The 26,551-nt window shown below is 39.9% G+C and overlaps 5 protein-coding genes and 1 long non-coding RNA gene across 7 annotated transcripts in view; 1 reads left to right on the top strand and 5 right to left on the bottom strand.

Annotated features, from left to right (window-relative positions):
- Positions 1–9: 9 nt before the first annotated feature.
- Positions 10–3,035, bottom strand: LOC148732260 (G2/M phase-specific E3 ubiquitin-protein ligase-like). Its single transcript, XM_088757101.1, has 5 exons — positions 2,818–3,035; positions 2,051–2,643; positions 1,739–1,922; positions 1,443–1,649; positions 10–1,303 (listed from the first exon to the last, which is right to left on the bottom strand). The coding sequence occupies exons 2-5, from the start codon at positions 2,429–2,431 to the stop codon at positions 1,074–1,076; spliced, it is 1,002 nt and encodes a 333-aa protein (XP_088613227.1). The 5' UTR covers positions 2,432–2,643; positions 2,818–3,035; the 3' UTR covers positions 10–1,073.
- Positions 3,036–4,699: 1,664 nt separating this feature from the next.
- The window catches only part of LOC148732256 (uncharacterized), a 42,416-nt gene continuing 20,564 nt past the window's right edge, over positions 4,700–26,551 (top strand). The window contains exons 1-2 of one of the 2 annotated variants that reach the window (XM_088757100.1): positions 4,700–4,809; positions 5,138–5,235. The gene's annotated coding sequence lies outside the window, so the exon portion shown is untranslated. Of the gene's footprint in view, positions 4,810–4,904; positions 5,236–26,551 lie in introns of those variants that run through there. The other variant, XM_088757099.1, reaches the window with a different exon arrangement.
- LOC148732259 (uncharacterized) lies at positions 10,396–13,053 on the bottom strand. Its single transcript, XR_016000048.1, has 2 exons — positions 12,849–13,053; positions 10,396–11,998 (listed from the first exon to the last, which is right to left on the bottom strand). It is a non-coding gene; the product is annotated as an uncharacterized LOC148732259 (long non-coding RNA).
- On the bottom strand, positions 14,757–18,675 carry LOC111345736 (uncharacterized). Its single transcript, XM_088757102.1, has 2 exons — positions 17,877–18,675; positions 14,757–17,462 (listed from the first exon to the last, which is right to left on the bottom strand). Exons 1-2 carry the CDS (start codon positions 18,367–18,369, stop codon positions 17,197–17,199), a joined length of 759 nt encoding a protein of 252 aa, XP_088613228.1. The 5' UTR covers positions 18,370–18,675; the 3' UTR covers positions 14,757–17,196.
- LOC148732258 (uncharacterized) lies at positions 22,209–23,009 on the bottom strand. Its single transcript, XM_088757825.1, has one exon. It carries the CDS (start codon positions 23,007–23,009, stop codon positions 22,209–22,211), a length of 801 nt encoding a protein of 266 aa, XP_088613951.1.
- LOC148732257 (uncharacterized) lies at positions 23,067–24,708 on the bottom strand. The gene is made up of 2 exons (XM_088757824.1): positions 24,125–24,708; positions 23,067–23,691 (listed from the first exon to the last, which is right to left on the bottom strand). Exons 1-2 carry the CDS (start codon positions 24,706–24,708, stop codon positions 23,067–23,069), a joined length of 1,209 nt encoding a protein of 402 aa, XP_088613950.1.

The following is a 26,551-nucleotide window of genomic DNA, read 5'->3' as shown; positions in this document are numbered from 1 at the left end:
ATTAATAAATTGAAACCAAACAGTTCTTTTTAATGTTTCATTTGGACCTAGTGAAATTTCAACATATGGATAACAATTAACATGAGAAATAAAGTTGTGGTGTTACTTGATTACAGCATGATGAAGCTGGTGAACTATCAACTTAGGGTGCATTACTTTGGGGTGATCTGAAAAAGGATCATTCATCCAAGATAACTTGGATCACTTTGCATCAAAGGAACCGATGAATCCACTCTGGGAAAGGATTTCTTTGTTCCTTTGATGTACTGTGATCCAAGTGATCTTGGATGAATGATCTCTTTTTGGATAATCCCAAGGGGACGCACCCTTAGGGTCCTGATTACTAATTACAGCAGACAATATTATCTACCAGCAATTGCCTGTAGTTATCAACGCTATTACATACCAAGGCTAAAAAAACAAAGGGCACTTAAGTGCCAATGATTGAGGTATCAACTGTCTTCATTCATGACACAACTTAGGACTTGAAATGTAAAGATAACAGGCAAACAAACTTTAAATCTTATCTACTAAAGGAAGGAGGCCTTCGTGAAGTTGTCTACAACTTGGCTTTGAATGGCTCTAGCTTTGAAAAGAAAGTCTAGATCAAACAGAACCTTAAGTTAAAACAGAAACCCCATATTTCATTGCCATGGTAACTGATTAAAAAAAAAATAGTTAAATGATCATATGGTGAATCTTTAAGTAGTAAGTTTGTGATCAAATTTTTGGAGCCATTTCCCTAAAAAAAAAAAAGCATCTTTAATGATAGACTGGTACAATCATCCTTGGGGAACTTGGGCATATAGTCATAAACCGGGGATTGAGTGAAGAAGGAAAGACCCCTTAGGTAAGTTGTCTGTACTGACTGGTTCAGAGTCCATTGTCAAACAGTGCTCTCTGATTGACCTCATCAGGATCTAAGTAAAATGAGGCCTATCATAGATGACTTGCCCATGACACATTTCCTTTATCTCCTTTGTTCGAGGTCTCGTGCCCTGAGATGCTGTCCTTGGGTTGGCAGACAACCCTAGCTCGCATTCTTAGTTTAGACCCGAAGTCCTGTAGTCAACCTAACTGAAGCTAAAGCCTTTTGACCCAAACTTTAGTGCTATATCCATATTAGCCTTAAACTTTTCATAAGATGCATGTTTTGTTGGTAGTATAATGGTTCTAAAGCAGGTCTCAGATAATGGGAGGTCATGTGCTCCACCATCTAACTTTGCTTTCAGGTCACCATCTGGTAAAGCCAGTACTGGAGCGCCAGACCAGAAAGACATCAAATCTGTCATCTGAACATTGCCTAGAAAAGAAGAAATTTGAAAAGTCAAATACTCTTTGCGGTGTAATAAATGCCATGATATACTCATCTAACAAAAATGTCCATCTGTAGGAAAGTAGACAGGTTAGCCCACTGCCCTTGTATGCCTTCTAGACCTTACCATGATCTCTGAGATCCATTTCATCTATGTATGCCAAGAAATACACTGCTGCTTTTTCATTTGCTTGGCTTTCTTCTTTCCCTTCAAATACAAGTGATTCTTTCACGTCTTTGGCAGTGATTTTCTTATTGCTCTCAACTGGAAATACTACTTCGATAGCAGCAGGGCATATCTTTAGGAATGCATGAAGAGATACTTCTTCCATACCTAGACCAAAGGTGAAGGACAAAGCAAAACATGTTTTGAAATAGCAAATAGCTTAAAAAAGAGACAAAATGGATGCATGTGCAGAGTACCTGACTTTATGTCTTCAAGCTGAAGGCAACGCCTATCAATGACATTGTAGAGCATAAGCCCTTCAGCAACAAGATGGGTGTTGTTGGGTAACAGGTCTGGATCAAGTCCAGCCTCAAACATATAAGGCTGTATGGCCTCTCTCAAGCTATGATTAGGCTGCTCTTTTGCCTCCAACGCCTCCAGCTGTAGAACAAAATAAAAAGTGGGGCCTGATATTAATTTTGACCACATTAGTACTAGACAACAAGCAATTTCATAGCATCTCATTTAAATCATATTTTTGTTTTTGTTTTTTTTTGCTTTAAACTTACTTCTGTGACCAGGCTTCTCAGATCAGTGTCAGGGATATCTTCAAAGGTAAGGGGGTGTGGTTCTTTATTATCTGGTGCATGTGATAAGAAATGTTTGATGGCTGGAGAAAGCCCAGTTAGGCCAGGTCCACCCTGTAACACAGAATGTCCAATAATTCGCCCCACTGCTTTGAAGGATCCTGTCAACCTTAATGCACTGTCATGAACTGGAATGCGATGGTCAGGTTCACCTTCAAAGAATGTAATAGGTTTGCCTGCACTGCTGGATGGCAACCCTTCTTCAGCAACTTTGATTGCCTGTGTCAGAAATTCTCGGACTGGGCCCTCCCCAACAGCATCTTCTCCATCAAATTGCACTCTTGGAGTTGCACTCATGACCATTTTGGGGTTTTTGTACAACCCAAAAATCTCTCTCCTGAGATCTTTTTCTCCGTCTAGTCGACTCACTCTAAACAACTGAGATGGCTTGTTACTGTCACCGTGTTAATTCCTATAATGCATTAAGGCAGCTGCAGGTGAACTGGGAACATCTGGACCATACACTGATTCTAACAAATCCTCATCACTGTCAATTGAGATCGTTTCTGGGATCCCTGAAAAAAATAAAACAAAAAAAGGAGAGGTTTTGTTGTTGATATAGACTGCCATGGCGCCACTTGATTGAACACCAGCATTCCTGTGGGTGGTTTTATATGGTAGGCAGGAAGTTGGAGGTACATGTAGGGTTAAAGTTAATGTTTAAAGTTGCTCATAATATAATTCCTCACCCAAAAGTCTCTGTGCTGCTTCATCAACACTCCCTCCTGAGGCATTGAGGGCCAGTTGTATTTCTAAAGAGCTGGCGCTTGGGCAAATTTCATGCAATAACACAGATGCCCTGCTACCAATGGATTTAATTGAGGGCAGGCCAGAGTGATCAACAGAAGACCCACATGCCCCACTACTACTGGATGTACTTGGGAGTTGGGCTAGTGTGACTGTATATGCTTCACCAGACATCTTACTAGTATTAAAAGTTAATAAAGTTAATTAAGCAGTTAAGAGCCCAGGCATATTAGGGCTTTTTGGAAGAGAGGGGAGAGAGGTCAAAAATCACATTTTGAATATATGGGCTTGTATATACTCCACAACAATGAGATTCTTAATATTTCAACACCTAAATATGGATGATGTTACATAGTTACCCGACTCACAGAGAATAAACAAAAAACCCTAAATGCATTCACTGGCCAAGTTGGATAATATCGCACAGTTGAGTTCCATATGAATCTGTTTGGAATACTAAAGAAATTGGGAGATGAACATATTTTTATTATCAAAGCCTACCTTTGTTCTTGGTTACCACAGGATTCCAGATGCTCCTTTATATCGGTATATGTTTCCAAACCTTGCAATGTATACATTGCACTTGACATGCCATCTGAAGATAATATGAACAAATCAAAAATAACAATATAAACTGGACTTGGAAGTGGTATTTAGAAAATAATCCAGTGCCATCAAATCACTCTCTCCCCCGGTCCCCCCATACTCCTATGTATAAGCCAAGCACAAGCCGGGTTTTTAGTTATATGAAAATTATACCTCTTCCTTCCCCATAACATGTTCAACCCAAAGATATACCCTTGCCCCATCCACCACTGAAGAAGCTTGGGCATCCTTACTATTGTAAATTTTGCTTTCGTCATTTTGATTTAAAAAAAAATATATATATGGGATATGATATTTATTTTTATGGCAAAAGGAAATGTTTCATAAAGAAGCCGCCCCTCGCCTGTTACATAGTCATCGATCGCCCCCGTATGTAAATCTGGAAAACACCGCTTTGTTATCGGCCCCCCAAAAAAGTCATTTATAATCAGGAGAAAAGTGAATTTTTTTTGTGAATAAGACCTACCTCCTGGCCCTGCCCTCCTGTTTTTTCACTACTAAGTGATCTCTGTAAGGGTCGAATATATAATACAGCTTGGCCTACACCGGCGTCATCTCGTAAGAATTTGACATCGTAACCTCGGGGAGGCGGTGCGATAACCATCAACTTTTTTGGTGCTGGTCCACTTCTTAAAAACTCATATCCACCGGCGTCCTTAAGCTTTGGATAGGACTCCAACAGTTTATTATTAAATTGAACAGGATCATCATCCCTGTTGAAAACAACCCTCTTCCTTCCAAGCCCATTTTCTTGTAGGTCGAATTTCTTAGCCCGTGAAGGAATTTCGTTTGTGTCTTTGTCAGCGAGACACATAAATTCGTGTGTCCATGTCTCTCGAGGAGGAATCCATAAGGATCTACCACTTTCATTCCTTTGCCGTTTGGCAGGGGGAGGCCGCGAGGTGGACATTGGTGAGTTATATGGTGCAAACAGTGATCGAAAATTGGCTATAGAACGCATTCCCATTCCGCCTTCAGACGCCCCGCCTTGGTTTGTACTTGGTCTGCTTGCTCCGCTTGGTTCCACTATCGCAGTAGTTGCTTGTTGGTTGTTAGTAGGGTTAGGAGAGAGTAGCGACTCTGTTCTTCTTAGGAGTTCCACTACTTCACAATATCTTTCATCCGCCATTTTGATCTCTGTCTGTTTCTGGCGGGAAACTCAGTAACCAAGACTAGTATGGCCCAAGTGTGAGACTGGATACGAGACACCGGGGAACGGGATTTGCAACACCGAATTTATAGATCACAATTTGCATGCAGACAGAATTTGTTCCTCACAGTTGAGTGCACAAAACCGAATTTGTAGACGACAATTTGAAGTGTGCAAGGTAAATGACAAAAGACAAGCGTTCAGAATTTGATAACAGAATTGGAATTGAGCACCGAATTTGTACGTCACAATTTAGAGCACAAAACCGAATTTGAGGGCAACAATATGAAGTTCGCACATGAAATGAAAATGGAATCTCAAGATTAACACCGAATTTGCACGTCACAATTTGGGGCATAAAACCGAATTTGTGGACAACAATTTGAAGTTCGCAAATGAAATGACAGTGGCATTTAAAGATTAATTTTGAAGGGGATCACACGCCATAGGCTGCATCGAAGAAAGTCTCGCTTTTTGTATTGTAATATTGTATTTTTGTCCACCAGAAAGTTCACTGACAGAATTTCAGCTTTGCATTCGTATACTCTCGAAGAAGGCTTCATCACGAGCCTACCATTGAGGCGACGCAACTAAGATTCGAAACGTAAGTACATAACAAGGATAACTTCAATTTTAAACACATTAACTTGCTCAAATGATAGTTATAAGAGAGCAACTACCAGAAGGTTTAGGGCTATGTCTGCAGTACTTAGGTTTCCGACCGTTTTTAGGAACCAGAACGATACATTGTAAACTGAAGAGCGAGAAGGTTTTTTCATTGCTCGCTAGCTATCCGCAAGGTCTTTGAAAATGGGGACTTGAAGCTAACCACGACGAGAAAGGCAGTGACGAAGTGTCAGCGATAGCTCAGCACGTACATTTTGATAAAACTTTGAATATTTCTTAGCTACCCTCTGCCAAACAAAGTGAAATCACCAACATTTACATGGTCTTAGAACGAAAACTCCTACAGCAAGTTATTTATGTTAAAATTGTCTCACGTACGTTATGCTGGAGTTGAGATGTGACACCGTAAGGAACGTTAAACACATCCACGTCATCCAGCCATTCGCAAAATTCTGAGTATAACTTTCAATTCATTTTAAATCGACGTCTTCCTCGCCGTTGTCGTCCTGACTGCTTTAAGTCTCTAGTAACAGCAATCAACATCCCAGTATCGCCCCGCTGAGTGTTCGATCTCGTGAGCCACAACGTGAGCAAACCTTGCTGAAATTTACATCTCGGATATTGACGACGTATTTTATGGAACCTCCCAACCTTCTCTCTACGAATGAAGACGCCTGCGAGTTTTCTCCCGTTAATCATTCTGCTGTGTTTTGGATACCGCAAATTTGCCGAGATTATAGCTTTCCTCGGTTCTCTCTCGGGTTCTGTTTATTCTTCGACATTTTCTCGGCATAAACAGACCACATCTTCGTTGGGAATACTACATTCGCATTGTTGCGATGTTTTTCAGTTGTATACTCCAGCATGTCAGCGAATAACATCCCAACGCATCTAGTTGCGGCGGAATCTCATATTCCGCCGATTGCGTTCATTTTTTTGCTAAAGCCTCTCTGCGTGTGGCGAAACGAACGTTTATTTCCATGTGGTTTCTAAATAAATGGAGAGATCATTAGGCCTTGACGCCGAATCCAGAAGTAACTTTAGCTCGTTGCAAAAGCTGAATTCCATGATGTGTCTAAGAGGATTAGAAGGTTGAAGGAATGAAATCCGGCAAGAAAATTACGAAGAATGCGATGAAAATGTAAGTAAGGGCCCACCAGATTTCATCAACAGCTTTTTCCGCATGGAATGAGTTCAATTGTCTTTGTAAATCATGCGTGATTGTAAAAATTCTTGATCCGATCATGGTGTTTCAAATACATCTCGGAATGGAAGAGACCTTGTTGGATCTTACATCACAATCTTATGTTAACGTTATTGTTACGCCGTTACCTTGATTGAAATCCCTTCCATGTATAACTCGCCGTATAACCAGGTGAGATATTACAAAAGTAAGGGATAATGCCGATTTATTATTCGTACTCCAGAGAACCAGTTAAACAGATTTTCTCGCATCGCGCAAGCGAAGTTATGAAAAAAAAATGGCGGACAATTTGAAAATATTTCCGACGACGAAGAGTCGGAATGGCTGGCAAATATAGTTTCAAGTTTAATAGATGAATCGAACGAAGGAAAACAGTTAGACAACCAGGAAATTTCTTCATTTATTATTCAAGAAAATTGACACGTCAACACGACAGCGCGCCAATTCCTTTCCGCTTCGCATACTTCTGTCACGCACTCCCGTAAAGAAATGAAATATCCGCGAAATTCGTCCGCACTGAAATAACAGTTTGGAGTGTTGGATAATAAATAATTTATTAGACGTTTTGTTGTGTGGTATAGCTGAGTATTTTTACTCGTTATTTGTATTTTGGCTCACTCTACGGGCTCGTCAAAATACGGTACAACTCGTAAAAATACTCAGTGCTACTACACAAAAAAACGTGTAATGAGATATATATATTTTCTAATAAGGTGAAGATAACTTGTAGCGTTTGCGGCGACCAAAATCTAAGCCTTTTTGAGTTATTTTTTTAAAAAAAAAATAACTATATGTTAGCGTGTAGATTGTGGTGTAGTGTAATCTGATCAACGCAATTTGGTGTATCTCTAAGCAATCTGATTGGCGCATCTTTTTTTTGGTGTATCTCAACGCAATGTGATTGGCCCAATTTTTTGGTGTATCACAAACCAATAAGATTGTAGTATTTTTCGATGACGCTCCAATCAGAGCGTTCTTGCTAATTTGTGGTTTGACAGGTCTTCAAATTTCAGCGAATCAACGCTTGAGTCGGAGAGAGCGGTTCGCGAATTAAGGAAATGTATCAGTCGTGTTGGGAAAGTGGTGGAGTTGTCATCGTTGTACGACTATGCTTATTCTTCCTTCTGAAGGAGACTGAGTGGAACATAAGAAAAATTTTGAATCAAATATTACTTCAGATGTTGATAAGAGCAACTTGAGGATATTTCATTGCTATATATGAGTTAATCAGCGATTGCAATTTTGAATTTCGCTCAAGGAACGAGGTAAGATGACATCTACAAGAGTTTTAAAAGCATCTATTCAGTGTAATGGCTCATGTCCTTCGTGAGGATTTTATCGCTATGATCTGTCTGGATTTGAAAGGTCGTCAGGGAACTTTTTCTACCGATTAGCGAGTTAAAACGTGCATTTTTTTTTTTTTTGTACCGCTCCTTTACTTACGACGTACACACCGTCAGCTGGAGGCCTAACACAAATGTAGCGCTATAGCGGGTTGTTTCGGAAAGGCTAGTTTTACTGACTCTGGTAAATCTTGCGCAAGATATTTGCGTAATTCATATTTGATTGATAATCTTTTTTTTGCCATATGGTTGTTCTTTTAGCAGCGGTTGAAACGACCACCAAGTTACATTTACTTTCTGCGTCGACTGCCATGTTACATATCCGTTTCTTTACTTCTGAAAATCCTCCATGAATTAAATATTGTTTAAACGATACTTTCCCGTTACAATTGCGTGTTACTTTTTACTCGCCAGTATGGATTAGATTTTCTTAGATGAAAAGCCATTTTCCAGTAAACAACGCAAATTTTATGACATAAATCTACTTCAATGAAAAATATTTCACAAGGGACAGAATGATACGGTCGGTTAATTTTCCACGCAACTCTCACGTGCTTAGACGTTTTCTACCAATAATATTCGCTTATAGCTAACCTGGACTTTACCCCATTGCGTGTCGATTTCCTGTAAACAACCTGCATTTTATCACGTATTTCGCACTCAAAGGGCAAAGTCCAGATAGGCAACGACCAATCAAGTAGCCCACCTTATTATCCTTGGAAGAATGATACTTTCTCTTGGTCCATTCTACTTTCAATAGTTCGAAGAATGGAGACCGGAAAGTATCTTTGTCCAGAGGCTGCAAGAGATAAAATAGAGCTTTGCACTGCAAAATTATAAAGAAGAGTGTTTTGAGGCAACCATCTGTTACTGAACAGGAAGCTACACTGAGCCTATATTTAGGCCAGATTTGTGGATCAGCGGATTGAATTGAATTGGTTCGAATTGAGGGATTTGCTGTTTTAGCAAAATCGCTGTCGAGTGCTTTTCATGGTTTGTTAACGTGGAGAGTTATGGAGACTAAGATTTCGGAACAAGTTGATGCCATCCATGACAATTTGGAAATACTAAAATCGCTGGAGGAAAGGCGGGATCACTCAATAAAATTTGCATTTGAACGCGATGACTTTATTTACAAGGATTTCTCTTGTTTACATCTAATAACAAACCTTTGAAGTTTTTTTTGCCTCGGAACAATGTGTCACAGAAGGCATTTTATAGACCTCAAGTTTTTTGACTGATTGAAATTAAAGGTATGTGGCAGTGACTTCCACAAGTTTTTTTTTAGTCAGAGAAGTACAATTGTTTTGTTCGCAATATTTATTTACGGATGGTTTCAATCGCCACTGTTTGCATAAGATGGTTGTTTTAATTAATCGACTTAAACAATCGGCCAAAAATTTTACTGTTCCCAAGGGTTGTTTTCATCAGTACGTTAACAATTGTAGTGATTCACAGTATTAGGTTTGTACTTTAAATAAATATATTTAAGTTCACTCGAAAGATGAGTATAAACTGTAATAAGGTTATCGTTGATGCGCGGCCAGTACTTCCAATCTGACTGACACTCGATGCTAAAACTGAACCTCGTTCCCTGGATATGCCACCACATTACTTTACGCCATTAAAAACTGCACGCTATTGTGCATTTTCTTGCACAGGAAAAACCAAACAGAATTTCTGATTCTGGCCCTTAATGGTCAGAATAATAACTAGGACTTTGTCTCTGACGAAGGAACGGCAATAAGCACAATTTTAACCTACGAGCAGGTCGTTGTTTGGTCTCATCATGCAATTTTGGAGAGAGAGAGAGAGAGTGTTGGGTGACAAGTTCAAATTAGGGCTGTGGAGGGGACTGTAGGAAGCGTTGTACCGATGCAGTTTATTTTTGCCCACAATTATTCAGACACCAGCATCAGTTATATAGTGTCCTATTTCAACCTACGTATCTCAAAAAAAATAACTCATGCATGCGTAGCATGCCTATGTTTTACAGTTCCCGGCGCCATAGTGGGGACCTTAAGCATCGATGACTTTGGGTGTTACGGACGTTCGATCGTTTGCAGGAGGGGGAACCTGGGAACGACGTTGTCGCCAACAGAGTTCGTGACATGACTGCGTCAAGCAAAACAATTACGCTAATTTACAGACGTTGTCGGTCGACCGTGAAAATGTAAACACATCCTTGGCGTGCTCTCGATCTTGACGATGTCCAGTTTAAAGGAAGCTCGAGAAATGTTTTCTCTAGCATGGAGTCATCATTTTATTTCCGAAGAAGAATTTTTGTTATTGTATGACGCTAGTTTCTCTAAAAATCCATCATTTCCTCACGCCGACTACGATCGTGTTGATCTCGATTCTATGGACGAAGCAGAGTGTTTTCAGGAGTTTCGAGTAAGAAAAATGGACATTGTTAGACTTGCTGATGCCCTTGGATTATCTGCGAGTCTGTGCTGCCACCAACGAACTAAGGCCAACCGCATAGAGGGACTGTTGCTTAAAAGATTTGCATACCCATGTCGTTTGGGTGACATGATCCACAGATTTGGACGAAAGTAATTGCTAATAAGAGGACAGACAAATAAAAAACTAATATCAATTTGCTTTTTATGTACTTACAAGTTTTTAAAAATAACATGATAACTGTGGGGACTCTGGTTGTCTAATCACTTAATCTTCTGTACCAAAATAAAAATAAGGGCTTGTGTTATAAATGCTCATTACACTGTATGGCAAAGTTCATAGAGTTTTTAATCAAAATCTTGTTTCAAAGTAATGTGCCCAGTTTTATATTATAGCAAGTCATGTAAATTTTAAAGTTCTATACATGGCATTAATTTCTCATCAGTAATATACCTTTTGAGGATAAGTAATTACAATGTATATGCTGGTGTGAATAAATTGTGTCATCAACAAATTATATAAAATGTAATACAGAAAGCAAGAAGACATCACAAGCAATAAAAAATATGTTAAGCATAAAAAATATGTAAGCAGTCAATTTCATCACACTAACAGACTCCAACTGAAGTAGATGGTGATTCTTTTGATCAATGAAGTTAATATGTACCGGTCTGTTGCTTTGGTTGGGGCCGATACAATCATAGTTTAAAAAAAATGTTTTAAAAGAGTAGCTCAAAAGATATCCAACAATATTACAAAAAATAAAGGCATGAAATATATGTTTCATGGTATAATATTGTAAATCTTCAAATAAGTGGTGTCCAGGGTACTTATTCAAATTTTGAGTTAAAACAGTAGGGTGCTTATTCAAGAGGGATCCTTTTCAGTTCACTTTAAACATGTTCACAAGCTGAATTGAAAGCAAGTATTAATGTTCAAATCTGGGCCAGGGAAGGGGGCAGGGTGCTTATTTCAAATTTTCGTGGATAGGAGAGTGCTCTTCTTTTTTCAATTTTTCTTTTCTAATATTGGCATAAGCATTTTATACTGCTGTTGTTGCTGTTGAGCCATGTAGGTTTGCATTTGTAGCAACTGCTGCTGTTGTTGTTACTGCAACTGTTGTTGTTGTTGTTGTTGTTGCTGCTGCTGCTGTTGTAACAGCAGTTGCATCAGGCTGTTATGCTGCTAGTCAAGCAATTGCTGCCTCTCAGTCTTTTTCTCCAACTGCACAGATCTTATTTCTATATCTCTCTCTTTTAGCCTGTTGTCTTCAGTTGCCTGCTCCCTCAAATAGGCCACTATTGCAGTTCCATTGGATTGCCTCTTTTGGCCTTGTTTTGATTTTCACCATCCCCATCTGAAAGTGACTATTTCTTTGTTTCACTCAATGACTCCATGGCTTTGAGCCTGATATCTTTAGCTTGCTCTTGTTCTTTCTGTTATTTCTCTCTTGTGTTTTCATCCTCCTCGTCTCTTGACTGATCACAGGCCTCAGCTCTCTCTATGATTTCTTTGAGTAGTCTGTCCAACTTGGTTGGCTCGGGACTGATGCCACTGGCTTTTAACTATTGTGAAGTCTTTTATTTTTTAATTTTTCCACCAGGACCATATAATGATCTCTTACAGACTTCTTGTTAACTTTAAACTCTGCTCTTTTGTTGAGAATGTTGGCAATTTTCTCCCATGCCTGTGCTCTGCCCACAGTCTTCTCTTTAGCCCTGTATGGCTCAGCCTGCAAGACTTCATGGCACAGGAGAATGTCTTTCTGTTCACTCCATTCCATTTTACCACTGTTTTAAACAATGCAAGAAATTTCAGCCTTTAAAAGATAACTTATACAAGTATCCAGTTAGCTTACATGAACATCATGCCCAGTTGATCTGATATGATTAAAAAATGCAGTGTTAAACTTCTCTGTAGCATATGTAAATCTAAGTCCCCCCAATTATACATTACTTCCAGTTTTCGAGCCTACACCCTATTTTTGGTAAAAATTTATATTTTTCATTCCCAAGCTGAAAATCCTTCGTTTCCCAGCGATTTTAGGCTAATTTAAATGTTCTATACAGAGGATAGCAGTACGTCAGTAAAGTAATTAATATGAATTCTACCAGTCAGCCAACAAATGGCTGACTGGTAGACAGAATTCAAGACAGTTGGAAACTGTCTTGAATTCTCCCAACCAACCTCGTGTTTAGATGAGGCTATATAAACACGGAAAAAGTGCTCTATTACTTAAGCTTAAATAATATGCTTTACGTGTAAGAGTAAGTTTAATAGCTGCAACACACATTTTATTTTCAAACCAGTTTGGGCGGTATCACGGCTACCTATATTCTTTAATTTCCGTCAATCTCAGATAGTCCTTTCAGAAAGATTGCTAGAGAAAAAAGTGTGTACATTCGTATAGCTAGATGTCGCACTTTGAGCCGGGCCGGACAAAAAAGATAAACAAAATAGGAACTGCCGACTGCTTGTTACAGAAAACTAACGGACGACATTTGATATTTATCTGTTGTAGTGAAGTTAACTTTAACCTAAGGTTAAGAATTTTTTTCTCAAAGTACGCATTACGCTAAGCTACTTGTAAGACTTCAGAGATTTTCGTCCAAAACAAAATTAAGCTGCATGACAACTAACCTCGAGGATCTGCTTCGACCAGCGTAATTTCCTCCTTCACCGGGAACTTGCAAGCTTGACATGACTACAAGTACAACAGCCGAGAAAATTTAATGTGGTTATCGGAGTGAATGACATCAAATCATCTTCGAAGTACGGCAATTTTAATCTCAAATCCACCTGTATTTCTACGTTTTCTCCAGGACGTCAAACTAATACCCCGTTCACACTAATAAAACATGTCTAATTAAACAAAGTTTAATGAAACCCTGTTTCATAAACACTGGTTAACTGATTAACTCGTTCACACTGAACAGCAGGAGTTGACAACAACGCAGCCTCATGTTCATGCTCAGCCTCGTGTTCGTGTCAGTAAAATGTTACAACATCAGATAGCCACAACATGTAAAGTGTAAACAAAATGACGGATGGGCGAAATATTGTGCTTTTGTTTTGGAAGAGACAGAGAGAAGAAAGCCGAAAAGTCGCGGAAAATCGCGCAAAGCTGTTCAGGAAGCGACTCTACCGATACCTCCGCCGCAGATGTCTTGTGTCATCTGTATTTTTAATGTGGTTGACGCGACAACTATTTCAATGCGCCCCAAGTTTACGTGGAGTTTGGAGTAAAAGCAGGTCTCAGTCCTTTTGGGAGGAGACCTGCCAAGGCTGGAGCGATGATGATTGGGTAGAGAACTTCAGGATGTCGAAGGATTCGTTTGAATATCTGTGCGCTGAACTATCACCCCATATCGCAAAAAGGAACACGAACTTTCGTAAAGCCATTGCAGTTCGCCTTCGCGTTGCAATTACTTTGTATTGGCTTGCCGACTCCGCTCGCTACAGAACTATTGGAAACTTGTTTGGCGTTGGAAAATCCACCGTATGTACCATCGTGAAACAGGTATGCGAGGTACTTTCAGGTATTCTTCTTCCTCGGTATATTTTCTTTCCGCAAAATCAGCATGAAGTACAAGATCAGATCGATGGCTTTAGAGGTCGTGCGGGGTTTCCCTAAGTAGTGGCCGCTCTTGACGGTTGCCATATCCCTATCATTGCACCTCTCCAAAGTCCGGAAGATTACGTGAATCGAAAAGGATTCCACGCAGTAACACTGCAGGGATTGGTTGACAGCAACTATCGTTTTATTGACATTTTTGTTGGATGGCCGGCGAAAGTTCACGACGCGCGGGTATTTAAAAATTCACCGCTGTTTTCCCACTGTTGTGCGATGACTTTCCTACCGCTTCAATTATCTCGGGTCATATCAGGTGTGAGAGTTCCACCCTTGATTGTTGGGGACTCTGCATATGCCCTAAGCGACTGGCTAATGAAGCCGTATACTGATAATGGGAAGTTAACGCGAGAACAAGTGAATTTCAACAAGACTCTCAGCATGACAAGAGTGGTGGTGGAGAATGCCTATGGAAGGCTAAAGGGTAGGTTCAGAAGAATTGCAAAGAGGCTGGACCTTAACGTTGAGACTGTTTGTCTTGTCATTGCTGCCTGTTGTGTGTTGCACAACTTCTGTGAAGTCATGGGTGAAGACTTTAATGAGGAGTGGCTGCAAGGTGTGCAGCTCCATCTTGGTGTTTACCCAGTCAATCCAAACCAAGGACAAAACAGGAATGCTGTAGCCATCAGAGAAGCCATCAAGACATCTTTACTGTAATTACTGTGTGAATAGCCTCCCATGCAGACATTGTTTTGGCTTTTCAGGCAACCTCTCCTAACAATGTCTGCTTGGGAGGCTAAAAAACAAAACAAAGTGGTAACTTTATTACCAACACAAATTACGGTGCAGACCTGTGTTAAATTTTGCTTATAAAATTGTTGTAGCTGGAAATTCTATGGTCATGCAAGTTTAATTAAAGAAAGATTTTAGCTATTACATGTACTTTGTGAATCCAGAAACCATGATCAATTCAATAATTTTGGACTTTGACATTTTAATTGTGTATTTACCAATCACATGCAAGAGAAAACCACACATAAAAAAAGCAATCAACACACTTAATTACCATTTAAAGCTGGCTTGAGCCACACCCTGATTTATCTCATTTAGGGATTCTTTTCAATCTAGGGAATTTTTTCAAATTTCAGAAGGGCATCTTTGCCTCTTTATTAAAGACTCCCCCCTCCCGCCCTAACCAGGTACTTACATTCTTATGACTATAAAACATCTTGCAATCTTGCATCCTTTACAGAGCATTTGCTATTTGTGTGGGGGTTAAATCTTACATTGAATAGTCATTTTAAGCTGTTGTAGCTGTTTTGTTGCATTTGTTTTATAATAATAAAGTATTCTTAAATCAACAATATACAGAAAAAGAGTACTCTATTCTGATTATCAAATTATAGTCTGACATGAAATAATTTACTATTAACTGAATTGAGGTGAAATCAAATACTTAAGAGGGTATATCAGTTATGGAAGAGTACTATACATACATGAAATACTAGATATGAATTGTATGAAGGCCTGAAAAAGTTTGTTTTCAGCAGTAAATTTTTAAAAAATTCATACAGACTGAATTTGTTCCTGTGAAAAAGCAAGACATTGAAAATCACAAAAAAATAATTCATGCCAGACTGTTAGAATATTATATCAGCTGGGGCAGTGTAGTCACATGTAGATTGAATTATTTTACACATACTTTTGCTCTGTTTAGGTCCAAATATTTAACTCCATGATGTGACACAGCCCCTTTAGTAACTTACAGTTAATTCACAGAATTTTCACCCACCAGTAACTTGAAAAAAAACTCTTGTGAAAATTTATTTTAAACTGACTTTGAAACCTTCTCTGAGCCTGCAAGCAGCTGAGAGCAGTAAGAAGAGGCTGTATTTCTTACAGTACATTCAACACTTCTGACTGGGAGAAGGGTCGTATGATTGATAATTATTCTAAATCAAGTGTATTTTCAGGGAGTAACAAGAATGCCATAAATTGCAGTTTCAATAGTGTAAGAATTTTGTGTGTCCCACTCAAGCAGAACTTGATTCTTATTTTTGTACTCAGGTTAGTTCATGTGATTTCTTGTACGTATATATACAGTTTATAGGCATGTATATGTTGTAGTTTAATTTTATACTTGGTTCAAAAATTATTTTCCTTTGTTCTTGGTCATGTTCAGCTCTCTGGTGTTTTTAGCTACTTAGTTATTTCTGGGAGTTGGTAACCCTAAACAAGTTTATCAAATCAGTTTTTTATAAATGACTGTAATTCCTAAATTATGGAGTAATAAAGTTGTTGTTGTTGTTCATGTTAATGTATGATAATGAGTTTGAAACAAAGGAAAATAAAATTTGAACCAAGTATGAAATTTAACTACAACATATACATTATCGTCATTGTATTTTGAGGTGGACTCTTGACGAATTGCAATTCCTGCACATGAAATAAGCAAAGGTCTATTGATTCTGTATTGACTACTACATTTGTAAATTGAGGAATATTGGAATTCCCTGGGAGTTAGATTTAGAAAAATAATGTGGAATAAGTTCTGAAATCACTGGAATTCTTAGTAGGTAAACAAAAACTGTGGGAAATTCTTCAATAATAGACACATACAAAACATTAAGTGTATTTCTTGGGGGAATCCCATGTCTGACCCCCTACAGTGGCCCATAAGTGCAAAACACAACACATACACTGAAAACACAACACACATAAACTGAAAACACAAAACACACACTAAAAGCACCACAAACTTATTTGAAACGCAATACATTTATCTGAAACAACACACAACTAACAACACAACACAAACACTAAAAACACAACACACACAAGCTGAAAACACAACAGACTTTCCTGTGTTTGTGTTGTGTAGGTGGCCCATAAGTGCAAAACACAATGTGTTGTGTCTCAGATAAATGTGTTGTGTTTTCAGCTTGTGTGTGTTGTGTTTTCACTGTTTGTGTTGTTAGTTGTGTCTCAGATAAATGTATTGTGTTTCAAATAAGTTTGTGGTGTTTTTAGCGTGTGTTTTGTGTTTTCCGTTTGTGTGTGTTGTGTTTTCAGTGTTTGTGTTGTGTTTTGCACTTATGGGCCATGGTAGAGGAGATACACTACAAATGTGCACAGACTCGATACTTAAAATATCCGTCCAACATTAAAAGCAGGCTTAGGAAACCCAAGCTTGATATTTGAATAGTATTGAAAAAGGCGTTTAAAAATATGAGCCAATCATTTGAGCAAAGAATCACAGCGAATGAACTAACGATAATGCCGTCAAATTAAATAAGAAATATAATTTCAAGGAATGAACGTTTTAAAATCGCTCATAAGCTGGTCTAATTTTTTTTCGAACGGCTCGCACAAAATGACAATACCGAACTGGAAACTGACGCCGGTACTTACTAGGTTCTACTTATGCAGAACCTGCGCCAGTTTCAGGAGAAATTCTTGATCCTCCTTCCTTCGCTTCTCCGCTCTTTCTTCCTCTCGCCTCTCTCTTGCCGCTTCAGCTTTGATGAAGCTCTTGTCAGCCGCTTGCTGATACTCCATAAAGGACTCAAACATTTTGTCAAATTTTGTAAAGACATCAGAGGCGGTTTTCCTCTTTTTATTTGCCTTTAAGACGGCCGACTGACGGGATACCGGCTTCTTTGTTTCATCGGCTTCGGTTACACCTGGAGGAACAAGTTACATGGCGATTGCTTAAACATGAAAGCCAAGAGAGACATAAAATATGATAAATTGACTTTTGGTTCAGTTATCTCAATATTACACTGTAATATACGGATACACCTGTCTCTTATCTCCTTGTACGCATTCAAAAACTCTCCAAACGTATTGATTGAATTGATTATTACTTTTTTTGAGATGTCAGATTTTAGAGTTTATATTGTAGATTAATAATTGTTGTTAACTAGACTGTTGTCCCCAATATTAGCTTGTGCCTGTGCTGCTAAATATTTTTGACACTGAAATAAAGTTCTTGTTTTTGGTTTGTGACGTGACTTTTACAGACGACGATGGATGTTGCTTTTGAACACCATTGTATTGTCTGGCCCTCCAATCGGAGAGCATTTTATAACTCTTACCTGTCACCGCTGTTACACAGTTGAAAGGTTTCTCAAGATTTTCGGACCTTTCGTTGCTGCTGCCAGGGATGTTTACGTTCGGCTCAACGTTTTCTGCTTTTGTTTTTTCTCCATCACCGTCGCCATCAATGGAAATTGTTGCGGACTTTATAATCACCTTTGGTTTTGTACATGGCTTGTCCGACATTAGCTCGTCCACTTCGTCGAAGAAAGCCGGCTTCTTCTTTGGTGTGGCATTTCCCGTCTTGGTGCATTCGTCTTTGTAACTTCTGTACGCGCTTATTAGAGTGTGAATTCGTGTCTTGCAACTGCTGTCGTCTCTGTCTTCGTAGCCTGCAGCTCGAAGATATGCCGCAATTTCTAGCCATATAGGCTTTTTTCGTGTACATGATTTTAGCTTAAGCTGGATATTCTCGTCTCCCCACTTTTCAAGCAACAGGAGGGTTTCTTTATGCTCCCAAACTCTTCCGCGCGTTTTGGTTTCTGTCGCCATTTTGAATAGGTTTTATCAAACACGATTGTTAAACTACCTGACGAGGTAGTTTTGTTAAACACGGTTTAAGACGCGTTTTCTTAAACGCGCCCGCAGTGTGAACGGCTAGTCCTCTTAAATATGTTTATCAAAACAAGTTTAAAACATGTTTAAGCTTTGGTGTGAACAGAGTATAAGTGATCCTGCGTTGTCGACGTGACCTTTCATCACGGACGGACGGTGTATCCATAGCAACGGCGAACGACAGCTGAAAAATCACTTCCGGCGAACGTCCGTGACACCCAAAGTCATCGATGCTTAAGGTCCCTATTGAATGTGTAACCGCGCAAACATGATAGCGAGGCTTGTGTTGAGTCGCGTTGCGAGTTCTAGAGAGAGTTTAGTGAAATGTGGTGGTGCTCTGTCCTTTTCCTCGAGATATTTCGACAATGAACGATACTTTCCCTACGCAGGATATTCCTCCTTCTTTTTCTTCAAAAAAAAAAGGAAGACACTGTGCCACTTTTTGGTTGTGCTAATAGCTATTATGACACAGCAGGCAATCCAACAGGTCTGCATTTCTTCTCGTTTCCGAATGACGTCCAGCAGCGAATTAGATGGTGCAATCTCCTGAAGCGCCAGCATGCAAAGGACGGATTCTTCATCACAAAATCAAATTTTTTGTGCTCAGAACGTTTCAAAAAAGAAGACATGCGAAAAAACGTGGGCAGGTCGCTGGAAGTTGGTGAAAGGTTTATAATGTTTGTACGGTTGTTTTGTTGCTTGGATACCGAAAGAAAATGCTGCTTTGATTTTCGGTATTGAAGTGTTTATGCTGGGACTTTTTTCTCCTTATTAAAAAGGTGACATTTATATTTCTTTGTGCACTGTGGTCTTATACGATATTTGTGAACTGAATGTAAAATTATAAAATTGTAATGTAAAATTAAAATGTAAAATTATAAATTTATAAAATGATGAGTTTAATTATTATATATACGGGCCGAACCATCTCGATTTAACTGGTCAGTACCGAAAAAACTATGGAAAATGCCTGCTAGAAGGGTTCCAGTATCAACTGTCACAATTCAAGGAGAGTCATTTGAAGTTGAACAGGAATGACTTCGCCAAGAAGTGAAAGCACCTGTGTCAACTGTCAATGCTGCTTCACCTTCACCAGCTCAAATTTAATGCTCAAATGGATTTAGGTGTAATCTTTCCTTACATTAAGAAATGTTAATATTAATGTTGTTAGCACTCAGGGTAAAAAGATGATGCTGGGCTTGTGAAATCAAGATAAGTACCATTGTACATTGTGTAAATAAGGGAAGTGATTGGCATGACAATAAACTGCGAGTTAAACTATGTCTTTATGAGAAGGAGCTTCAAAATTCTATTCTCCAAACATGACATTTCGAAGAGGCCATTGACAGTAATTAACATTATTATTCACAGAAAAAAAAATAAACAGTTCTGTACAGTCTAACACAATCCTAGTTGTTGCATATTGAGCAAACTCTTGCAGCATATTCTTGTGAATGAGTTCTTGTGCTGGAAATGGGAAAGGTTCTTTTAGTTCCACATAGAGGAGATTAATCCATGTAATGCAGATTCTGGACACCAGGTTTGTGCTGATCCCAAATCTATCAGTAAGATCTTGTACAAATAAACCAGCCTTTAGTCGTATCAGCAAAAATTCATCCAAGAATGACAGTTTCTTGAAGGCCCCAGATTATTTCTGTTATCATCTGATTGGTATGGCTGACTCTCTTTCGACAATTTCTCTCCTTTCCAGTACTGCATACGTGCCAGCATTGGTTCAATAGAACTATAGAAGCTTATGAGTGCTCCATAGTTTGGGAATCCAGTATAAAATAGAACCGCAGACTCATCATCTTTAATTTTGTCAATTGAAAACTGGCACGCCAATAAAATATCCCTCTCATTTTCAACTTCACTTAGTTTTTCTTTCAAGTCAGCTAATTGTACTTGCAGTAGCTCCATTTCCCGTTGCAGCTTATGGACATCTGATTGTTACAAGGCTGGAGAAGATGAAGCAGCATTGACAGTTGACACAGCTGCTTCAACTTCTTGGTGAAATAATTCCTGTTCAACTTCAAATGACTCTTCTTGAGTTGTCACAGTTGCTACTGGGACCTTTAAGCAGGCATTTTCCATGGTTTTTCCAGTACTAACTAGTTAAATCGAGATGGTTCTGCCCATATATATAACAATACAACTCATCATTTTATAAATTTTTAATTTTACATTTTAATTTTACATTATAATTTTACATTCAGTTCACAGATATCGTATAAGACCACAGTGCACAAAGAAATATAAATGTCAATACCGAAAATCAAAGCAGCATTTTCTTTCGGTATCCAAGCAACAAAACAACCGTACAAACATTATAAACCTTTCACCAATTTCCAGCGACCTGCCCACGTTTTTTTCGCATGTCTTCTGTTTTGAAATGTTCTGAGCTCAAAAAAGTTGATTTTGTGATGAAGAATCCGTCCTTTCCATGCTGGCGCTTCAGGAGATTGCACCATCTGATTCGCTGCTGGACGTCATTCGGAAACGAGAAGAAATGCAGACCTGTTGGATTGCCTGCTGTGTCATAATAGCTATTATTAAAAACTAGATAATTGGATAATGCAATTCAAGACTTTTTAATTGGCTTAGCCATTATGGTATATCAGCCAATATACCATAATCTACAAATATGGTAAGCGTACGTGTCAGCTTAAAATTAAAAGGGAGCTAAAAATATAATAAAATTTAATAATTTAATTCAACGTTTTTAATAAAACAATTATTCCACTCGCGCTTGTTGGATATGAGATGATTATAGCCAACTCGGCGCTACGCGCCTCTTTGGCTATCTTTCATCTCATATCCAACGCGCGCTCGTGGAATAATTGTTAATTAGCACAACCAAAAAGCGGCAGTGTGTTCCTCTTCTTTTCGAAGAAGAAGGAGGAATATCCTGCGTAGGGAAAGTATCGTTCATTGTCAAAATATCCCGATGAAAAGGACAGAGCACCACCACATTTCACTAAACTCTCTCTAGAACTCGCAACGCGACTCAACACTAACTTCGCTATCATGTTTGCGCGGTTACACATCCAATATGGCGCCGGGAACTGTAAAAAGGGCTAGTTCAAGGGCGTGTCGCTCCAAAACGCGGTTAACGAGGTGTTGAGGATTTTACTGATCGAAATGACAAACCAAGGTTGACTGTTTGCACGAATCTTTATTCTTGAAAGGCAATCGACCACTGTAGCGGCCGCCTTTACTGATTAATAAAAGGACGCGAGAAAACTGTAGTGATGCAACCACAAGTCTAACAAAATCAGGCTGGTCCGTTTATTTAAGGCTTGATAGATGATAACTTGATAAACACGAACTAAAGATTAACAACAGTTCGATCGAAACTCAACCATACTGACCGTCAAAGACTGTTAGGTTCCAACACAAAACACGAGCGTGTTCCTCCTTAAATTCTAGCTACATAAAGATTTTAATCACGGTCCTAAAGCGGTTCAGAGTCCACGTGCGAATCCAAAATACGCGTATAAAGAGATCACGTGACAACAAAAACAACAACAACAACAGCAACAACTTTATTACCCCATAATTTAGGAATTGCAGTCATTTGTAAAAACTGATTTGATAAGCTTGACGTAACAAAACTAAAGCTGAGAAGGCGTTACATGGCTTCCCCATACATTGTAAGAAGGTATGAAATTACAATGAGCAACAAAACAAAATTTAAGTGTTCTAAGATTCAAAAGTTTCGTTCAGATAAGGCTCCCTGACGGTGTCGTACTCCGGCCAAAGTGTTTTGCGCTTCTTTATTCGCTTGGTCGATAAATCAGGATGAGCTTGTGTATATGCCTTTCAAAGAGCTTTCTGGTACCAGATTGAGTAACAAGCAGACGGACTTTTCGGACCAGACTATCATCGCTGGGAAAAACTTCTGTAATCTTTGCAAGTGGCCACCGGTTTCTGGGAGAAATTTCGTCACGGATGAGGACAATATCACCAGCTTGACTGTTGGGTTTGGTTTCATTCCATTTCTGGCGTTTTTGTAGCAGCAAGCAATCCTCTCGTTGCCAGCGACGCCAAAACTCATCCGACAGGTACTGTATCCTGCGCCACCGCTTTCCTGAATATAGATCGGGACTCGAAAAGTTGCCGGGGGGTGGTAATACGACTTTAGCTTTAAGAGTAAGCAGATGGCTCGGTGTGATTGGTTCAGGCCCGTCTGGATCTGATAAGCTGTTGATCGTAAGTGGACGACTGTTTTCGATGTTTTCTGCTTCAATTAACAGAGTTCGTAGAGCTTCGTCATCTAATTGCTGAGCGTGGTCTTGCGAAAGACTTGTGAGAACTGCACGTACGGTGCGAATAAGTCTCTCCCATACGCCGCCCATATGGGAGGCAGATGGCACATTCATATTGAATTCGATCAGATCACGATCTTTTGTAAGGAGAAAATTCTTAATCGAATCTGTATTGATTTCTCTCAAAGCAGCACTAAGCTCGTTTTTGCCTCCCACAAAATTTGTTCCTCTGTCGCATCTCAGTTCCCGAACTTTGCCTCTTCGATTGACGAATCGTCTAAGAGCGTTGATAAATGAATCTGTTTCCATTGTGTTTAACGTTTCCAAATGGATAGCTCGAGATGATAATCATGTGAAGATTATACCCTACCGCTTTAGCTCTTTTCGACCTTCCTTAACATACCAAGGGCCGAAGACGTCCATGCCGGTATACGAAAAAGGTGGGGCAGGAGTAATCCGCTCTTCAGGTAAGTTTGCCCTCGTTTGGATTTGGGCAGATCCCCGCAACTTGCGGCAAATAATACACTTCTGAAGTTGATAGGCGATAGAAGAACGACCATCGATTATCCAGTAACCGCTTTGGCGAAGAGCATTGTGAGTCATTCCTCGGCCCTGGTGGTGTTGAACTTTGCTGTGGTAGTGTCTGATAAGGAGCTCTGTGATATGACTCTTTTTGGGGATGATAATTGGATGTTTGACTTCAAAGGCTAAGGTGGCTTTCTTGAGTCTACCACCTTCTCTTAGTATCCCTTTATGGTCTAAAAAGGGGTCGAGTCTGAAAAGTGAGCATGTCTGTTTCAACTTTTCATTTCTGATGTGGGCGCTGTTGCGGTCTTGGAACATGTGATCATTCTCACTGAGCTTTTGGAGAACCAGGATCTCTTTGACGAAGTGACGTAACTGCAATGACTTCAAGATAACTTCTTCGGCTAAAAGCATTTCTTCCACCACTGGTGGGCCAGCAACTGGGCGCTTATTGTACTGCTTGTAACTTCATGGTTAACGATGAGAGTTGTCACTTTGCTTTTCTTTACTTCGGGATCCTCAGGATTTAAAATAGGAACGGGGTCATGGTTCACCACTGACACATGATTCCTCCAGAAGAAGTCGGGACCTTTGAACCACAGTTTATTTTCTGCGAGTTGTTTGGCAGTAATGCCTCTTGAGGCAATATCAGCAGGATTGTCGGAGCCGGAGACATGAAGCCATTGTGTCGGATCCGACTTGTCGTGCATTTGTTGCATGCGGTTTGAGACATACGTGTAATAGCGTCTTGCTTCGTTGCGTATATAACCCAAAACGACGGAGGAGTCAGAATGAAACACCTTCACTACGTAAATGTAATCAATTCTCTGCTAAGCACTGACACCACGTTGACTGAAACCACGGCTGCTGTGAGTTCACGACGCGGAATAGAAATTTACTTTAGCGGAGCCACTCTGCTCTTTCCCATAAGTAGGCTGACATGTACTTGGTTCGCGTTGTTTACGAGGCGCAAGTAGGTAACTTGGCCTAAACCTACATCACTGGCGTCAGAGAAACTATGTAGCTGTGTGCTAACCGGTTCACCAAAATCGCGGGGTTTGACACATCTTGGTAACTTGATATTCTCTAAGAGGTGTAATTCTGATCTCCATTTTACCCATCGTGAATAAACGTGGTCCGGTATAGGATCGTCCCAATCGACGCCGTCTCGACACAGTTCTTGGAGCAACTGTTTTCCCAGTAAGATCACTGGAGCCACAATGCCCAATGGATCGTACACTGAATTTACGGTTGACAAAATCCCTCGACGAGTGAGGGGCTTGTCTTTAAGCTGGATACAGAAACCAATAGTGTCAGACTCTATGCACCAATAGGTACCTAGCGAGCGTAGGACGAGTAGAACGTCGTGCCGGAGATCTAGATCCTTGAGGTCTTTCGAGCGATCTTCGACTGGTAAGGCCTCCAACACTGTTTTACTGTTACTGGCGAACTTATGTAAGCGCAGATTGGCGGATGCACACATGGCTTGACTTTTCTTGATAACCTTGACGGCGTTTTGAGGTGTGTGTCGAATGACTTTCAACCATCGTCTACGTAGAATTCATCTAGTAGGAAGTTCGCCGCATAGGGACCAAACTGTTGTCGACCAGCTTCAGCTGTCATTCTCAGACCAAAGTTGGCAACGCCTAGCGAAGAGACAGCCGCAAATAAGTGGACATTCATGTGACAGTCGATGATTTGGCCGTCCAGGTTGTTATCTCTGAACCACAAGAACCTCAAGTAGTCTTTGTGTTCGGGGTTTACGTGGAAGCTATGGAACATCTTTTCGAAGTCGCATGTTACTGTTATCTCTTCTTTCCGAAATCGATAGAGTACGCCGATTAGTGCGTTTATCATATCTGGTCCTTGTAGGAGGAGTTTATTGAGAGACTGGTTATTGAAGACAACACTGCAATCGAAAACTATGCGAATCTGATCAGGTTTCTTTGGGTGATATATATCAAAATGTGGGAGATACCAGACTTTGCTTGCCTCGGTCTTGAGTTCCTCTAATGGGACGGGACTGGCGTGTTTCTTGTTGAAGAGGTTTTGCTTAAACTCGGTGTAATGACTCTCTAGTTCTCTATTTCTTAAGAACTTTCTCTTGATTCCTAGCAGTCTCTTCAAACACTATTCACGATTATTTGGCAGGGTTACAGTATCGGTTTTGAAGGGTAAGGGCATCTCCCAGTTTCCCAATTCGTTTTTGTGTAAAATTAGCGGTAAGGATTTCGTTAAAGCTTTTGTCTTCTACGGATTCGCATTTCTCAGTGCCTGGAATGTTTCGAGCATGACAGAGTTCCCTGTAATCCAATTGCATCATCTCTCTTACTTGCTGAGGAGAAGTAACGTCTTTGAGGTACTGTCTCGTGGCGAAGGACACTACAGAGTCTGCTTTGCACCTGTTACTGGTTGGTATGGTGAAAACATTCCGAGGATACTCACTTTGCACTGTGATGCGGTTAACTGAAAGACAGTCTAACCTTTCCTTTTCTTTGTCAACACAAACAGGACCAATGATGGTCCAGCCAAACTTATATTCCTTGGCCCACGGTTCATTTTCGCTGCCATGAATGATGCGCAGTGGTTGAAATGCTGACGGAATGTTGCGGCCAATTAATAAGCTATCTCCACATTGGGACGGTGATGAATGTGAGGGGCGATCTCTTCCAAATGCTTCCATGATCTGGCTATTTGAGGTGTCGCAATATCTCTTTGACTAGCTGGAATACTTTCTTGTGAATAAGCAAATGGGATCTTAGTGGCCTTGTGACGGTTTTCCGTGTCTTGTATTCGTAGACCATTAACTTTCTTAGTGCGGACGCTGTTCACACCTGTAATAGTATCGATTTCGAGGTTCACTTCATGGCCTTCAACCTTAAGCTTTTCGAGAAGTGAATCGGTGACAAAGACATCAATCGACTCGTCGTCCAGCACTGCGTAGGTGGGTACCTTTACTGAGGGACTGTCTTGGTGGAAGACTTCGATCAGGACTATTCGAGCACAGGATCTTAACGGGTGTCCTTGTCCGCAAACTTGGGAACAGGCGGAGTTGGCCTGACGGGTATCTTTCTTCTTGTGTCTAGTTTGGTCGTGCAGTATAGTGGCATGCTTCTGTTTACAAATCTTGCATTCCAACTTGTCTCTTTTGCAGTCTTTTGCGACATGTTCGTTAGAACTAACACATTTTAGGCAGATTCTGTTCTTCAACAAGAAATCTTTGCGTTGTTCATAGCTTAGCCTCTGAAACTGCTCACAGTTACTCATAGCATGAGATTTCATCTTGTGATAGAAGCAATAGGCATTAAGCTCCGGATAGTTGGTAG

This window comes from Stylophora pistillata, chromosome 4, assembly GCF_964205215.1.
Source record: "Stylophora pistillata chromosome 4, jaStyPist1.2, whole genome shotgun sequence".
Taxonomy (NCBI): domain Eukaryota; kingdom Metazoa; phylum Cnidaria; class Anthozoa; order Scleractinia; family Pocilloporidae; genus Stylophora; species Stylophora pistillata.
This window is presented reverse-complemented; position numbering and strand designations above follow the sequence as displayed.

What these genes read in the sequence shown, in the direction of transcription:
- LOC148732260 (XM_088757101.1), bottom strand. Translation starts at nt 2,431, where the DNA reads ATGGTCATGAGTGCAACTCCAAGAGTGCAATTTGATGGAGAAGATGCT. An exon ending in TGAGAAGCCTGGTCACAGAA is followed by an intron (nt 1,923 to 2,050) that starts GTAAGTTTAAAG and finishes TTTGTTCTACAG; the next exon opens with CTGGAGGCGTTGGAGGCAAA. An exon ending in GCTTGAAGACATAAAGTCAG is followed by an intron (nt 1,650 to 1,738) that starts GTACTCTGCACA and finishes CCTTTGGTCTAG; the next exon opens with GTATGGAAGAAGTATCTCTT.
- LOC111345736 (XM_088757102.1), bottom strand. Translation starts at nt 18,369, where the DNA reads ATGGCGACAGAAACCAAAACGCGCGGAAGAGTTTGGGAGCATAAAGAA. An exon ending in CTGTGTAACAGCGGTGACAG is followed by an intron (nt 17,463 to 17,876) that starts GTAAGAGTTATA and finishes TTGTTCCTCCAG; the next exon opens with GTGTAACCGAAGCCGATGAA.
- LOC148732258 (XM_088757825.1), bottom strand. Translation starts at nt 23,009, where the DNA reads ATGGAAACAGATTCATTTATCAACGCTCTTAGACGATTCGTCAATCGA.
- LOC148732257 (XM_088757824.1), bottom strand. Translation starts at nt 24,708, where the DNA reads ATGTGTGCATCCGCCAATCTGCGCTTACATAAGTTCGCCAGTAACAGT. An exon ending in AGCAGAGTGGCTCCGCTAAA is followed by an intron (nt 23,692 to 24,124) that starts GTAAATTTCTAT and finishes TTAACCATGAAG; the next exon opens with TTACAAGCAGTACAATAAGC.